At 30.4% G+C, this 17,725-nt stretch overlaps 1 protein-coding gene across 1 annotated transcript in view; it reads left to right on the top strand.

The window, feature by feature from the left end:
* Positions 1–187: 187 nt before the first annotated feature.
* Positions 188–17,725, top strand: part of LOC116777738 (uncharacterized) — a 31,132-nt gene continuing 13,594 nt past the window's right edge. Inside the window, exons 1-5 of the mRNA XM_032671436.2 lie at positions 188–1,404; positions 3,989–4,175; positions 4,744–4,858; positions 5,857–6,109; positions 17,313–17,469. Of these exons, the coding sequence (XP_032527327.2) occupies positions 583–1,404; positions 3,989–4,175; positions 4,744–4,858; positions 5,857–6,109; positions 17,313–17,469 (1,534 nt within the window). The 5' untranslated portion in view covers positions 188–582. The remainder of the gene's footprint in view (positions 1,405–3,988; positions 4,176–4,743; positions 4,859–5,856; positions 6,110–17,312; positions 17,470–17,725) is intronic.

Below are 17,725 nucleotides of genomic sequence, written 5' to 3'. Positions count from 1 at the left end.
TTGTAAAACAACAGATCCAAAAGTTGAATAGTACAAGAGTTTGTGCATTACCTTATCACGTTTGACTTCTGACTGGTAAACAATGATAAGACAATTATATGTCCAATCGAGTCTGAGAAGAATTAATTTAGAACAGTCTTTATTGTCAAATTTACAACTTAAATAACACATAGTAAGGTGATTATAACTATTGAGGGCACTTCACAGCTATCTGAAGCGGATAGATAATATATTAGTCAATTAGCGACCGTGTGATGTGTGAATAAATTTTTTTTAACCAAACAAATTAATCAGAACAACAATATAGTGGGAAGAGAATGTTGTGTTATTTACAATGATATATATTTTTTTTTGCTTGGAAAATATTCCACGGCACAGTTTAATGTTACACCAAATTAGGTTTGCCGATAAAGTGTTATCGTCAACCATTCCTTCACTACGATTAAACGATTTATACAGGTGTGACGCTTGCGCTCACAGCTGATAAATTTTATAATAGCCATGTGAAACAGTTACGTGCGTTGTGGCCTAAATAAAGGCTGTATCTGTTGTAGTTCTCGTGATTAATCTAAGTGAGTTAATATGGATAGATTGAAGCAGAGAATAAAAAAAGATAAACAAGTGAAAAGTACTCCCAAAGAAAAATATGTGTTCATAACGGATGTTAAAGGCATTAAAGAGAATCTTAAAATCAAAGAGATACTTAGAACTGTCAAAATGAACAGCAGCATGAGGCTGAAAGGACCACCGGGAAGTAAAATTATGTCGAACAAGGATTTTAATGACGATGATTGTTCTGAAGAGCTACAAAGAAACGATAAGGCAAACGAACCATTCAGCGCTTCTAATCCAGATGTCGTAGTTTCTGAATTAGAAAAAAACAATGACAGTGAGGAATCAGACGATTGTTTAATAAAAGAATCTGAGCTCGATGCTGAAGAGGACGATTTAGAAAAAGAAAATGGAGAGGTTACTTTAGTACAAGACAGTAATGAGGATAAGTTGCCAGATCCCATATCTAAAGAACACAAGCGAGATGATGTTGACATAAATAATGAAAATGGCAATGTGTTTGATAACCACTTATATACAAAACCAAAAATTAGACCTGAAAAATTATTGGATAGAAAATTATCTCTAGATCAGTCCATATTATCTCGACGGCAAGGTTTCTCGCAGTCCGAGTTAGATTTGCATTCACTCGGCAAATCGCCACTAGAACGAAAAGTTTCGTTCTTTCGCAAGAAAATGGACAGTTTTGTTAGAAACACTACAGAAATGTTCAAGAGACAAAACGAATCTTTAAAACGTAAGGGCTCTATGTCAATGTCCCTTCAATCTCTTAATGAAAAATCACACGTGCCCAGCATCAACAGTGAAGGATCCGAACCAAAAGTCGAACAGGTAAGACATCGTTATTATTACTAATGAAGGAAACATCAAGTAATGTGTGTAAGTAAATTGTCAAGTAATATTATTGATAATGATCTCAGATAACCTTCACTGCTATATATCAGTACAAGACACTTTTAGTGCGTCAGTGTTGCCATTGCTTAGCATTTCTTAATTATTTTCGCACCACAGTAATAATATTTTTTCATATAGCCATGTAAATTTTCTTATATTTAGTTTTCTTTGAATTAATATAAGTTTAGTTTCAGACTCATAGATTTCTTTAGTTACTCACGACACAATATATCTCTCATTGTTTGAACTCAAACGGACAAGATTCTTTTGTTGATATATTTCAATACAGATTCTCGTATTCAATTCAAATACGCCATCAATATATACAAAGATGTTATTTGATCGTTACAGGAATACATTATCTCGCAATGTAGTCTTATATCTGTATTTCATATAAGATAAATATATTTTTATTATATACATATTTTTTAAGCATTCAACTTATGTTAAATATAAAATTAGTTTAGCAGAAACTGTTTGTTAATTATTATTCTTGCATATAATAGAGAGCGTGATTTCTCTGATTAATAAGATTTATATTTTCTATACAGATTCATATAACTAATAGAAATTGTCAATAGAATTGTTAAAGATCAGAATTTAACATAAATTTTATACGAAATATAATAAATTCAAAAGTGAACGAATAACTTCTGAGAGCATTGTGCCACCTGAATTGTTTAGGAGATTTTGAAGCGAAATTAACTCGTCGGCGAAACATTGCACACAGTATGCTACCCCAAGGTTATGTCTTACATACATTTTCATTCACAAATATCCGCACTCTATTGTGTGTTGTGTGTTAGTTGATATTTGTTCTAAGCGTACTGGTCGGTATTTAGCACAAAAATAGATTATTTAAAAAATATATCTCTCACAATTATTTCAGATAATGCATTATTAAATATAATTTTAAACGCATTAGATTTACTTTGTTGAGTTGACGACGTGGTAATACAAGTTTAGGAAGTTACAGAGCAGTCAATGGATTTATTTGAATAATTAAATAAATGATTAATTTCATTATAAAACCGTCATAGCGGAATCTGATATGATTCCAAACGTTGAAATATAAATGACAGAATGACAGTTTAACACTAGTAACCTTTACTTCAAGTCATTACGTTTCAAATATGAATGAAGACCGAAGGATAATGGACTGAACAAATCAATAGTATGAAATCGCTTGTAATAGTAAAAACAAAAATATTTTTCGTAAATTTTTTATGCATTTTTTTTTTAGGATTATATTTTTTACTGTCCGTTTCGGATTAGTCCGCATTGAAGTTATTGCGAAATGCCGGAAATCCAACATATCCCGGATTTGGCGAATTGACTAGACAAAGCGAATATTCCGAGGCTTACCTGTAGCTGGAATGAAAACTACACCATCCATTTTAAACTCAACAGATATGATGGAATTGAATTTTCAAATTCCCAAACGTACATCTTTGTTACGTGATAATACCTACTCTTTTATTTTCCAACTGCACATCCACTAGGGTGGGGGATGTAATGAAACCTCATACAAAAATCTTATTTCTTACGTTTCAATAATTCAGATAATATTAAAATAATATTTAATTTAAACAAAAATTTAATAAAGACTTCTTAACACAGTCATAATTTCATATTACTTTCTCAACTTTGTTTTTGTTATCAAACATCGAAAACAGTTGCACCATTATATTTAATATTCTCAATTAAATTTAAAAGAACGAAATATATATCGTAGTTTTGACTATCTCATAATTAACAGTTAATAACGCGAGGCTCTTTAAAGGGTATAAAGGTTCTTTGTACGCTTAAATTTTAATCTACAAACTTTATCAACATTAATTAGAGAGCCGTTATAAAATTAATACTTTACGAAAAACTAATTTGATCTTATTGTTCCTATCAAGTTTTATAGATTTGGATTACGCGGAGAAGTTGACATGTGAACTTAATCGATTTGAAAATATGTATGTATATATATATGTTAAACATACGTTCATAACTGATGAACGGCTTAAAAAAACTCAGTGTCAATTTGAAATTTATTTTAAAATGAATAGGTATATCACGAAATTCAATATCACGAATACACAACGCCCTTCTTGTTTAAAAATGCATACCAAAAAGAAACATAGAGACGAATGATTGTTAATTACTAGACAAGAATTAAGCTAAATAATTCAATAGTACAATGATGATATCGTGTTGTAATCGGAGCGATTCTCGGAATAGATATGTCTAAATACTACCGATAGATTTGGCCGTCGGCCATCTGTCTATCCAACCGTACGTCCTGGACAGCTTCATCCCTACCATTGGTACAATTGTCACCACTGAATTTCTAATTAGTGGACGTATATTATTTTATCTAGAACTTTAAAGGAAAGCGATTTAAATTATAAAACTATTGAACAGATTATCTTAATTATAATCGGATAGCATTTATAAATATATTTACATAAAACGTGTATACAAATGAATATATGATAAAGAATATCATTCTCATATAAATAACTTCACCCAGGACGCATTGAGCGCGAGTATGAGCCTTCAGACCGTATCCTCGATGGGTCGTAGTAATTCCAGTATCTCAATGAGACAGAGTGTTCTATCATGCGATACTTCGGAACATAGCTTTGCAGGAAGCCAGCCCGCCCTCCACGCCCTCTCCAACTCAACCCTCGAAGACTTGCATTCTAACAGTGTACATAGTAAGTATTTTAAGACAGAGTATAAATATAATTACATCTCAACAATTCCTATGCATGCCCATTAAAACCCTAGCAGCCAGCAGGCATCTACGAATTTCATATAATATATAATTAATTCTTATATTTAATAAGAATAAAAAATGACCTTTAGAAATTAATAACTTTTAACATTTAACTAATAAATAATATTCTGTGAAACATCATATCAACTAGCGAGTCGAGCAGTGTAAGGTCGTGTGTAATAAATTTAATGGAGTCCTTTGAAACATCAACTTTATTTAAACTTATCACACGTAACTATAAAATCTGCTTTCGTGAATTTTGACTTCACAAACGCGACGAGTTTTGAATTCCGTTTGATATTACATTCGTAATAAAGCACATATGATACTAATAGAAGAGGCAACTAACACGGAATTTTCACAAAAAGTTTCTTGTATTTCAAATAGACGCTAGCGTGCCTTACTTTATTACTGGACAGATTGCTTTTTGAAACTATCTTAATTTAAAAGTACGGTTTTAATATAACATTCCTCTTTGCTTATTTCTCATATAAATTCTATTTCAGGTTTGAACGAAGCCTATCTAAAAGAAGCCATGCTAAATTCTCGGGCTATTTCGATGAGTTCAGGGTTGGATTTGCCACTTGGCCGGAGCCGTACAAAAGCTTCCCGTTCTAACAGGTAGATTTACTAGCTAATCATAAAGCAACATTACAATATTCAAATCCTATTCAAATCTTCGAGTTCTATTTTTGTCTAGATTAAATCAAAACTTATTTTTAAAAAAAGCTTCCATAATACATTTATCAAATATACTCTTTAAAATTAATATGTATTTTATATCTCTAAGTTGTTTTTTGTCCTAATGTTAAAGATTACGTTGACAAGCGTATCATCAACTCGCCGATCGATTCAACACTCTCGAACAGCTCAATTGTAATATTTTCAATCAGACGTCTCCCATGTAACCACAATGAAATATTCAATAACAATTTATACATTAACTTTTGTACAAAAATATTCGGTATTGTATTGTTTTAGTGTACATCAGTTTTGTGGTAAACCCTCATTATTATTCGTTGCAATGACGAGGGCGTATCGATAACCACATTTATGAAGTCGCAACTGAAATTTCGTTTACGTTATTTCATATTATAAAGCATAATATATACATGTATATATATATACATATATACATATATACATATACATTTGTTACAGATTAATAAACAGACAGACGAAAAATATATATCAATGTTTTTTAAGATGTTTAAATTGATTTAGAATTACCCTACGTCGAAATACGACTTCGGTTAAGTTACATGTTTTAAATACATTAACACATATAGGATATTATAATTTTTCTTTCAACCATATAATAAATTTATTACGTTAAAGTAGTAAAAAAATGTCACTATATACTCGTAACTACATATTTTTGAGATGGAGTTGATTGCGTATTTACATTTGCGTAATTAGAAACGTTAAACGACCTTTTTGCACTTATTTAAAATGGAAGCCAATATATAAATTTTTGGGTCGCTACAACGCTCAGACAGAAGATATTACTGTTTGATTAAATATACTTTTTTTGTATATTGCAATACTATTTATCGAGCGCAAAGATAATGAAGTTTTCAATAACGCGATGGAAATGGTGTTATAATTTAATGTTTCAGAGTAACGTGGGTAGCAAGCGAAGGGCTGACTAATTACTTTAGGCGTTTAATTCAAGATGAAAAAAGCAAGGAATTACAGAGCTGTCACTCTTATCAAGACTTCTCAAGCATCCCAGAAAATGAATTGTACAATCGTCAGGACATTAGGAATAGGAAATTATCATATCAAAGAGCAGTGTCCGGGGATGATCCAGAACTGATGAGATATCACGACTCAAGTTGGAGGAGGAGGAATCAGATACAAGAGAACGAGGTAAGTCAGTTAGTAAGTCCATTGGGACTCATTTTAATCGAAAATTCAATATCCAATACATTGGATTTAAAGCTCATGAAAGGTCCCTTCTGTTAGTTCTTTCACAAATAATGGGCACGAACATACGAAAATCCTATCAACGCTACGAGAACTATTTTTACTTTGTGCGTTCAGAATCTTCGAAATCAATATGTCATTCTATTTCAATAGGATTTCAGAAGCACCTTTGAAAGCTTTCTTCCTATCTTATATTTGAAATTACTCTGTCCCAATATTGCTTTTGTCCAAGCAGAACCGCATCTAGATTCCAGAGACACGGGTAATTAAATTCTTAGTTGTTATTTTTGCACTAATATAGAGGAAAATGTAAGAGGAAAATTGCTTTTATTATTATAAAAAAATAGAAGCTTTAATATCTCTTTAATCGAGATTAAAACAAAGAACATTCTCGGCACCTCCCACTTTCTTCATAATCTGATCCTCTTTGTAATGGAACTTCAATACTATACTTTTCAGAATATCTTTTATATAACGTAAGTTTTGTTGGAAAATATAATTTTCTTGAATAGCTCTTACAAAGTATTATATTTTATTATACTGTAAGCTTCTTATGATATTTATAAAAAAAAGTATTGTCGCCGGAAATCTGTTTTAAAGCCTCGATAGTCTGCTTGGAGGTCACATTGTCATTTTGTTAATAGTATTAGAGAAGACTTGAGCTCTTAAGTCTTATATGTATAACCAAAAACAATCAATTATATTAATTGTAATCTAGTCTATGAAATAGTAACGGACCCTGTTTTTTTATCTTTAATAAAATTATAGCAACAGCAATAAATAGGCCGTTGAGAAATTTAAACTAAAAGAATTCAGAAAGACCAATCTTTATTTTATTTCCGTACCTGAAATATCGATCCCGTTTCAGAGAAACAAAATGGTTGAATTATTTTTCACTACCTATAAATCTTTTTTGTTTTATATAAAATTCAGCGTATATTAAAATCAAATTATATTTTCTGAATATCGTATCGAGCCGGAAATCTGATAAATGCAGCCTGCTTTGTTAGCCGACGTCTGAATGCATGTTTAAATATCCCTTTATAGTCACTGCAACTTTTCAACCCAACATTGAGACGCAAATAGAATTTATATCGGGTATTTAAATTTTGTTTTTCAGTTTTGTTTTATTCAGAATATATAACAATGAAATGATTTCAACTGTGTTATTTTGTGATAATAATGTTAATATGGTAAATGTATTTAAAAGAAAAGTATTATAAAATACAACTACTGTAATAATTTAAAATATGTCATAAATTAAATAAATACATTAGCACATTGTAATTGTTCTACAAATGGCAACACAATAATTAATATGTCATAAATTTAATAAATATATAAACTAATTTTAATTGTCCTACAAATGGCAACACAATAATTAATATGTCATAAATTAAATAAATATATAAACTAATTTTAATTGTCCTACAAATGGCAACACAATAATGACAAATCTATTATAATGTTCTGTTCGTATATTAAAAGGAAAAATTTACACATTGTTAATGATTACGTTAAAATAATATTATTAAAACTAAGGTTTAACTACATAAAAAACTCGCTTCGAATACAGTTACGTACAACTTAATTCAATGCATATAAATTTTCTCTTTTGATTTCTTTACCTAAGTTAAAACTGTATTAACGTTACCAAGGCCTATTAGCATCTAAGTGAGTCTCTTAGTGCAAGGAAAATTGTTTAAAGTATCGCCTTAATGACCTCTTCTCTCCTTACAGTACTCCATTTCCAATAACGTGATAAAGGAAAAACATATTGTTCAGTGCACTTTCTCACTAAGCTCTTACGTGGCTTCTCTTCAAGAAAATGTTGTTAATTAAAAAAGGATTTCGTATTGTGAGGAAATAATGAATGCCACGTCATTGCATACAAAATTTTGCTAATAAACATATTTTACGAACTTAAATCCTAAAACCGTCAATATAAGAATTAATTCAAAATAGAATTATAATCTTTATTAAGTTATTAACCCGATATCCGATACCCGATATCCCGATAGGCCAACACTAATTATTCAACGTTCCTATATTTGTCTGACTTCGAAAGGGGTGGATAGTTCGTAGGAATATTTTTTCACAAAAAATAATATGGCGGCGTTATACAATAAAAACGAGTAGATTGGATCATCCCCAATATTATTAAATTATGTATTATATTCTAACTTAACTTTCATTTATAAATTAACTTAAAAAAAAATTAAAAAATATTAATTCACTTCATAGTTCATAACTTATATGAAGTAGCACTTAGCTGCCCTATGAAATCTGATGTACTTATTTAACATACTTAATTCAATTAAATTTACACTAAGTACTAAGTTCGATTTTAAGAGGAACATTCCATGAATAATTTAATTGTGAGGAATGTCATTTACATTTATGTGTGCAGAAATCTCAAGACGTAATAAATTTTTAAGCACTCTTTAACAATGACGTTTACGTACGTTAACTAATTATAGGTATACTAAATGTAGACTAATTGATTCACACTTCATTTAAAAATAGTTAATTGAAATGCCAGTATAAAAATATTACTGTCAGTTCTCGTTGAATGAAAATGAAGTGATTCAAGAATACACTAACATCATTAAAAACAGATCATTATTAGTATAATATACTTGAGATAATAAGTAACGATCATCATAAAAAAACATCTTAATCGGCTATATATTTTAAACTAATATTGAACACATTTATATTCATATAAATAATTTTTTAATTTAATTATGCTTAGTCCAAGTTCGTAACACCACACTGCATACGGACCGTTTCCCGTTTCTCATTCCTACGTTAACATTGTGACGTGAGAAGATTTATAATTAATATGATCACACTCCGCGATTATGCAAACTTAGAGTAAGCACTTATTATCTATAATCTATGAAATACAATAAACATTGAATATAAAAAAAAATTGATAAGGTTTTTCATCTACAAGTTACATTTATACACTCCTCTATCATCCAGTGCAAATAAATGCTACAATTCGAATATCACAAATTCAAAACTGAACTCAAAAAACAAACGCTCAAGGTTTAAATTACCAAAAGTGTCTCGGTGTATTTGAGTCTCGATAATTTGTAGAGAACAAAGTTATTGTAAAGGCCTGTTTACACAGTCACTGAATTTTTGTTACACAAATAATACTGAAAAAAATTATTCTTAAGTAACATTGCAGTTCCTTAATTTTAACTTTCAGATATGTTCAAATGAAAAAAAAAATAACTGACGCTTACACAGAAAATATTTAATCTTCATTTAAAATAATATATTCACCTTAATTTAGATTCTATTTTCTAAGAAGCTTTATTTTTAAAGACAGCGCAAAGGTTCTCTTACAACACGGTTAAATTACATTCTAAAAGTGTACGTTTCCATTTTATATTATATATATATTAAAATAATCATTAAAAGTATTGAAAACCAACACAATAATAATAATATAAAACAATACTAAACAATAACTCGCTACATTAAAAGTATTACACTGAAAAAATTTTAGTCATATATTGTAAAATCAGTCTTACGGCAAATATTTGATGTGAAAAATAGCCTTTGAAATGCAAATGCATGGGAGGCGGGACCGAGAAAATGTGCGTGAAAATGTGGCGCAGGTTTTAGGGTATAAAACTAAAGGAAGGCTCTATTAACTTTACCAGTGGTACAGTGCCCGCCAGCCAGCCAACAAGTCGCTCCCGCCTCAACGAAAGGTGAGTACGGCAACTTCATTCATCATTTTCGTGCATTTTTTGTATCAAACGTGCGCTCTTTTCGTTCACCTTTTTCTTTTTACGGAATCCGTATTTAAATTAATATTGCGAAATTTATATTATATCCGAGTTTTTAAAAATAAATCTCAACGTTACATCCGCCCGAACGTATATTTTAAACTTAAAAAGTTATAGTTTGTTTAAATATAAATCCAATTCTATTTTTAGATGATTATAATAAAATGCTATTAATTTTATCGAATCCTTGCTGTAAAATCACATCCCTGTGCGTAAATCTTGTTTCCTTAAACGCGGGACAGCGATTCAGTACGATTAAAATCACGGTTTAAATCAACAGTTCCTCAACTTTCTATTGAAAATTTTGAAATGATTTATCATTTTATTTGACTGTCACTTGATAGTTTATTTATTTAATTTTTATTAACAAGTATAGTGTTTATAAAAATTAAAAAATAAAAAAATAAAACCAAAATTGGGGGAAAATGCCACAATTGAAATATAATGTGTCACTCTGATTACCAAGTTAATGATAATTAAAAAATTATATAAATTCTCAAAAGAAAATTTTTATTATGATAAATATTTTATACATTAAAATGCTGTTGTTATTTGCATTCACAATTTTGCCTTTCCATTGCGACTGTCCGATTGCTGTTTTGTAATAATTCATGTGTAAAATGTTAATATTCATTAATATAAAATTTCAATGAAAATGTATATCGTTATGTTTAAAAAATTTCAATAATGACAATTTACAATAAACTAATCATTGCATCCGTATTGCGTAATAAAATTTTGTGAATATTAAAAATTACGTCCGAATAACATAAATGTCAAAGGTTTAGTCTTATAGGCTACACCGTAATAGAGAACGTATGCGGCAGTAAGGCTAAAGTTGAGTTAATAAAACATGTTTTATGACAGAATCGACAATTATTTGATGCACGGAAGTTATTGGATACGAAATAATTGCGACGGTCTTAACTAATTTTGAGGGAGCCGGCTAACAACAGTCAATTTTGCAACTCAATCTCCCTATATATGTATGTACATATGTATATGTACATATATGTATTTCCTGAAAACCGTCGATGAACCCAACCGAAGTGCAGCACTTCCGGCGTAACATGAGTCGATTCACATGGTTAAAACCGAAGTAATTAAATGTCGCTTTCAGCGCAACCGATGTAATATACAAAATTTAAAACACTACGAAACTTTTCTATTACTTTCAAGTTTGTTCTCTAAATAAATATGTAAAAAAAATTAACGGAATAAATGGATACCACGCTTTTTAGAAACATGTTTAAATGAGAATTTTAATCTTTAAGACACTATAAAATTCAAGTACGAATATATATATTATTATATAGTAAGAAATTTCCTTCGTTCATCCCCATCTATCGTACGGAGACACGATTTTAATTGTTTTTGATACGTTATTATGAAATAGTGTATATTTAATATTAATAAATTGAAAATAAAAGATTATAGTTAAAAGAGAAAAAAAAAAATACGGCGTTAAATATAAAAGTACTTTGAAACGGTATTAGTTAAATAATTCTCATGTACAGCAAAGTAAACGAAACGTCGTTATTTTTAAATAATAGAACGACGCGTAGAAATCCAAAAATATTACTTCTTTTTTTTTAATTTAAATGAACACTTGCGAAAGTCTTAGATCTCATTATAGGTATTAGTTAAATTTTATTAAAATAAAAATTATAATTAATTTATAAATAATGAGTATATTAAATAGTTAAATTATGTATAAACGTGGTAAACAAGAGCCCATATAAAATATTTAATTGTCACTTAAATCTGAGATTGGTACTAGGATGATAACACTTTAAATAAAATCTAGATCATTTCTTAATTTAAATCAATAATAAAGTTGAGGTCCTGATGATGGTGAGGCTAGGAATCAATGAATCAATAATTAAAAAAATAATGAAAATTCGGTAAAATTTTCACATTCATTTTGAATATTTAAATTCATCTCATCGTTAAGCGATGACACTCCTGTTCCTATGAATTTTCATCAATTTCATCATGATAACCGCGAGGTGATGAGGAATTAGTAACAGCGGTACATACTTGTTATGTTGCCTGCCGCCTCAATGTTGTTATTGTGGTGTTGGAGGTGTTGGTGGTGCTGATGCCGATGATGGTGACGCTGATGCTGATTCTGATGCGAAGATTGAGGCTGAGACTGAGAATGAGGCTAATGATGAGACTGAGGCGTGCGCTGCTGAAGGCGCTCTTCCTTATGGCGGAGATTTTGGTGATTCTGGTACTGGTGCCAGCGCTGCATGTAATGCTAGCGCTGGCGCTGGTTTTGGTGCTGATTTTGGCACTGGTGCTGGCGCTGGTATTAGTACTAGTGCTCGTGCTGCTGCTGATGTTAGCACTGGTGCGGTTTCTAGTTCTTGTACTTGTGCAGGTGCTGAAATTCTGCCTACGAAGCATTCTGACTCATGAAGATACTTAAACTGGTACCACGCTATTAGTAATATATTCAAGAATTTTGATTTTAATCCGCATAGCCTCGATGACTCCGACTTTGAAAAATATTTGAAACCGTTTTGTGATCATCACTGTTACATCATTCATTCCTGAGTGATGAAACTTCCTCAACGTCCGAAGTAATCAGCAGCGGCGATACTTGATAATGATAAGGTTGAGGTGATCATGCTGATGATGTTCCACATCCCAAAACTCTTCATCACCATCTTCATCATAACCCTATGTTGTCAATCATGTTAAATCATCAATCATCATCAAAACTTTTAGACTACCGAAGATCACATGTTTCATGAGCTCATACACATCGTTAAGGACTGTTCCTAATATTTTCTATCCCAACTAAGCGTAATACAAAAGCAGATTTTCATTAAAACTATCAAAAAAAACTTGTTTTATATAGTAAAGCTTTTTTTTCCTTCATATAAAAATGTAATCCGGTTATCATATTTGTATTTCTATTCCAATCAATGATCATTCATGTTCACGTTTTCATTAATTGCATATTTGTTATTCAAGTACAGTGACAAACAGCAGAAATGTTGTAAATAATAGGCTGGGAGAGAAGTTTTAATTCTTTACATAGTTACTCTAATAAACTTATACCTTTGTCATGTATACTCTTCTATAAACATTTAATACTGTAATTTTAACTGTTATAGATAGATATGAATGTATTATTTTTTTGTAACTTTAAAATATTTGTGATTTAATTTATAAAATTCTTATAAATATATAATTTTGAATCATACACGTTTAATTTATAAATTATCAACCAAAATATTCCTGCGTATTATAATATATGTGTATATTTGTTGCAATAAAAAAAAAATGGAATTCAACATTCGAAGGAACACTCGTTCGTTTAAACTTTTATAATTTTAAAAGTATATTTTTTTCATAATATTTTTACATTACTGATACGTATAACGTGTAATGTACGTACAATAATTTGCGACACATCACCTTTACTCGCTCCCTTCAAATCACATTTGTACTGCACATTACCCATTAGTTGAGGTAAAATATATATATGCCTAATTTTCAGACATCGCCGACTTTGCGATACAATTTTAAATATATCTTGCATAAAAAAAAATACCCACCACACATCATCACCATAATTCCAAAATGTTCCAGCATTCTAAATAGCGTAAGCCTTTCAAAAAGACAGTCAAAGATAACAACTATTTAAAGGAAACAATTACTTTGACAACTATTTAAATATAACAATTTGTTTCACTATTAGCTTGAACATCGAACATAATAACAAAAAATGAATTTACCTCCGATTTCATACAATACACAAACTCATACTTGGATTGCTGTAAAACAAAATGTCACTTTCAACTTTATATTTCGGATTTGTAACAGAGCATTTCAGCAAACCTTAGCTCTCAATTATGAATGTCGAACAAAAGAAACAATTACGTTTCAAAATTTAAAGAATGCTTAAGCGTTCATTATATTAAATCAAGCATTTTTGGTAAGGAAACGAAAAACACTAGTGCCATAGCCCGGATGTTGTGACGTGGTCATTGTGCATTTCAGGGAACCTTTGTCCACTATCTAGGGGGCGGCCCTGCCCGGTGTTTTATAACATTGACCCCATCAACCTGATTTACCTCCTCATAATATTTACAAGCAACCTTTTACATGCAAGTTATTGTAGCAAACGAACGAATACGTTCATACATTCCATTCAAACATACCAATGATTCCAATCAAAACGGAAAAATATCCGCACACCATTATAGCATATAAAATATATTTAAGATTCATTTTCTACAAAAATTAGAATCTTTATTGCAATTAAAAAAACAAAAAAAACAAAAAGAGGGTACTTCATTAACAGCACGGATATCGTAAGTCAGGCTGTTGTATGAATATTTTGTATACAGGTACAGCCGTATTGAACTTAAACATGAAATCTCTAATACGTGAGAGATCTCGGAGTCAGAGCCCGGCTAAGCCCGGCGTCGTCTCTGCTTGCGGGGAAGCCGTAAGTCGCATGCATTTGGCGTCCATTTTCACTCGCACCTATTGTTAATACCTTATTCCAAACACCGAAGCATGCGCCCACCTTCTGTGTATTAAAGATCAGCTGTTTTATTATTTTGCGAAATTTTTATTATTGGTATTTTCTTTTTCATTAATTAATTATTAATTAAAAAGCACTTTTTAGATTCGCATGTCTCTAGTTGGTATAATATCTGTTTATTTTCTTACAAGAAACATTTTTTTATCACGAAGCACGTTAGATTCAAAACAGTATTGTTAATTGTTTATTAATTTGATTTACTTTTAGTTTTGAGTTTATATTTAAATTTTATTTTTTAAATTTCGACACCAGCGAAACGCTGTTGTGTGATATCACATACATTTTACGTGGAATTTTATAGTTAATAAAGCTTTGTCGCGCCGTAAAATTGAGTTACGAAATATTTTACCTCCTTTTTGTTCTTATAATTGATAAAAAATATTCTGCATGACTCGTAGAGTATTCTCGTAGCCTTTATTTAAGAATGACAAAAATAAAGGCTAAATCCGTTATAAAATACTTATAGTTATTTCGAATGTACTATAAATTATAAATATATTTAAGATGAATCGAAATACAACATTTCCTTGTTTATTTCCAGTTTTAGAATGAATTTTAAAACTATTGTACGATATATATATACTTAGAATGCTATTCTTTTCATAATTAAAAAAGACGAATGGTTAGGAAAATAAGTATAACCGAACCTTAATGGCCTTTATCTGCGGTCGCCATCATTTTGAATGGGGGCCAAAACGAAAAGGGACGCATTATTTGTCCATTCAGCCGTGTTTCGTATACACGAAGTTTATTTACCACAGACTTTAATTTCAACAGATTATCGAATTAAAATGACTATTGTCAATAATATGTCAAACAGCTTTGAAGTTACTTATATATGGTACAACATGAATAAAATATATTTGGTATGGAGATAGCAGTACACTGTGTCCGGACTTAATTTGACCTGTGCTTATTGAAGTATAATAAACGGTAGATCGATTACCCCACCCCTACAAAGCGGGTGCCGAGTAATGTATGCACATTTTATTGAAAAATTTCAATTATCATATCAACGACGTAATTAAAAACCGTCCCGTTGCTCTTTCGAATTCTTTTAACTATGTAATTCGTGCAAATCAACTAAATTTCAATGACCGTGTATTCCTACCGAGGTTAGACTAGACTCGTAGCGTGATTTTCGTTCGATACCTGTTATGTAATTCCAATAACTTTACAAATTATGAGCTCTACCCACATACAGTCGTCTAACGATTTTGTTCTATTGTTCATTGATATTATTCAATACAATATTTATATCATCAATACAGTTTTAATGAGAATTAAAAGCGCGATATTTCTATTCCAAACTTAAATTTACTAACGTAATTATTTACGCAATTTGGTCTATATAATAAGTAGGAAATGCTTCGCTGGGTAATCTATACAACATAAAGTAAATAAATCCATAATGGAAATGTCAAATAAAGGTCACCATGATAGGTCAAACCAACTACGATACAAGCAGTTAAAGATTAAAGCCTTGCATCAGTGACGAGAATCCCTTGTTTTTGGTATACATGTAAAAACTAGGGATTTAGGGATTTTGGCGGAAAAATGTTCTTTTTTTAAATAACTTATATTTTCGTAAGATGCTTCCATTGTAATTTTGATCTATAACCTATAGCGAATTAAATGTAATGCAATATGAAAATAATAAAATATTGCTAAGTAATAATTTATTTTGCATACACATTATTTAAGTCTCAATATAGGTTTTGCTGTTAAAATACGTAGAAATGAATTGAAGCCGAAAATACAAAGTTTTACTTTTGAATTGTAGATTGTTTATACTGTGTTAGGCGAGAGTTCATGGTGTCTCAATTACTACGACCGGCGCTTGAGGACCGCCTGGCGCAGTTTGTTAGACGTTTCTATTGCAATCGACGCGTCCCAGATTATGGAGATTAGTACTATTTCATTCTCGAAGTTTCTCTGTAAATAAATTCATTTTTATCAAACTAAATGTAATAGTTGTTAGATCGTCTTAGAGTATTTTATGCTTATTCTTGCATGAAAAAATTTATGGCCTTATAAAAAAGATCATTTCTAATCTAGTAATAAATACTATCGACTAATTTTTTCTAGGAAAATTAAAGTTAGATACAATATTATTCTTACCCTCCCATTAAGTGTAATTTAGATATTTAGATTGAGCGATGAATGGTCAAATTATTTAGGAGTCTAAGCACGGAATTTATTAGAAAAATAATTATATTGACGAAAGTAAAATTATATAAGGCAAACACGACATAAGTTCATGACAGATTTTTTTGTATATATTAAATTAGATATAAAAAAAAAAATATTTTAGACTCCCATTGGAATGTTACAGTTTTCTATATTCAAATGTTTCTTTGTAAAGATCCTTGCAAAAACATATATCTATACGAAATTATATATTTGTCACCTCAATCTATCAGTTGATAACATTAGCAGGGTCGAAGTATTAGGGCAAAAAAAAGATAAAATGTAAAATGGGACCTTTAATTTGATGGCTTTGAGCATAATCTGAAAGTCTATTTATACGGCTAATCTTTGAGATAGCCGAAACACGCTTAGTGCATGAAACGTTCGGAATCCTTTAAAATTACGTGAACAAAATAGTTGTTGGTCAGTTTAGAAACAATTTTTTTTTTATTTGGAATAAAAAAAAATATTTTAGACAAAAATTTTCCTGTACGTCACAGATTTGATTGATAGCAGCAACATATTACAGGTATACAGTACATTAACAAGAGGTCAGTATGATAACAAAGTAATGTTTCAGGCTCATAATGAATTGTCTAACATTTTGGCGGAGTTCAACCGTGACGGGGTGCCAGTACTGCAAGGGTTTGACATCGCTGACATCCCCGAAGAGGCTTTCGCTTACCTCCAATGGGCTTCAAAACAAAAAGCCATAGAGGAGTTTTATGATTGGAAATGTAAGTACCATCATAAAATTGCTATTATCATAAAAACCATACGTAACAGAAGAAAATGTACCGTAAAAATATTAAAGATACATAACATAGATTTGCCAGGAATAAATTGGCTATTCAGCATATTGATGTAATTGTTTGTATCAGTGCTGTTGTAGCAATGATTTAATTATTTTCTGAACTCTTTTTGCAAAATTCACAGATTTTTATAACACCTGCCCTATTACAAAAGCTTTGTAATTAAACAACTTTCTTCGCC

The sequence above is a fragment of the Danaus plexippus genome, chromosome Z, assembly GCF_018135715.1.
Source record: "Danaus plexippus chromosome Z, MEX_DaPlex, whole genome shotgun sequence".
NCBI classification, from domain to species: domain Eukaryota; kingdom Metazoa; phylum Arthropoda; class Insecta; order Lepidoptera; family Nymphalidae; genus Danaus; species Danaus plexippus.
This window is presented reverse-complemented; position numbering and strand designations above follow the sequence as displayed.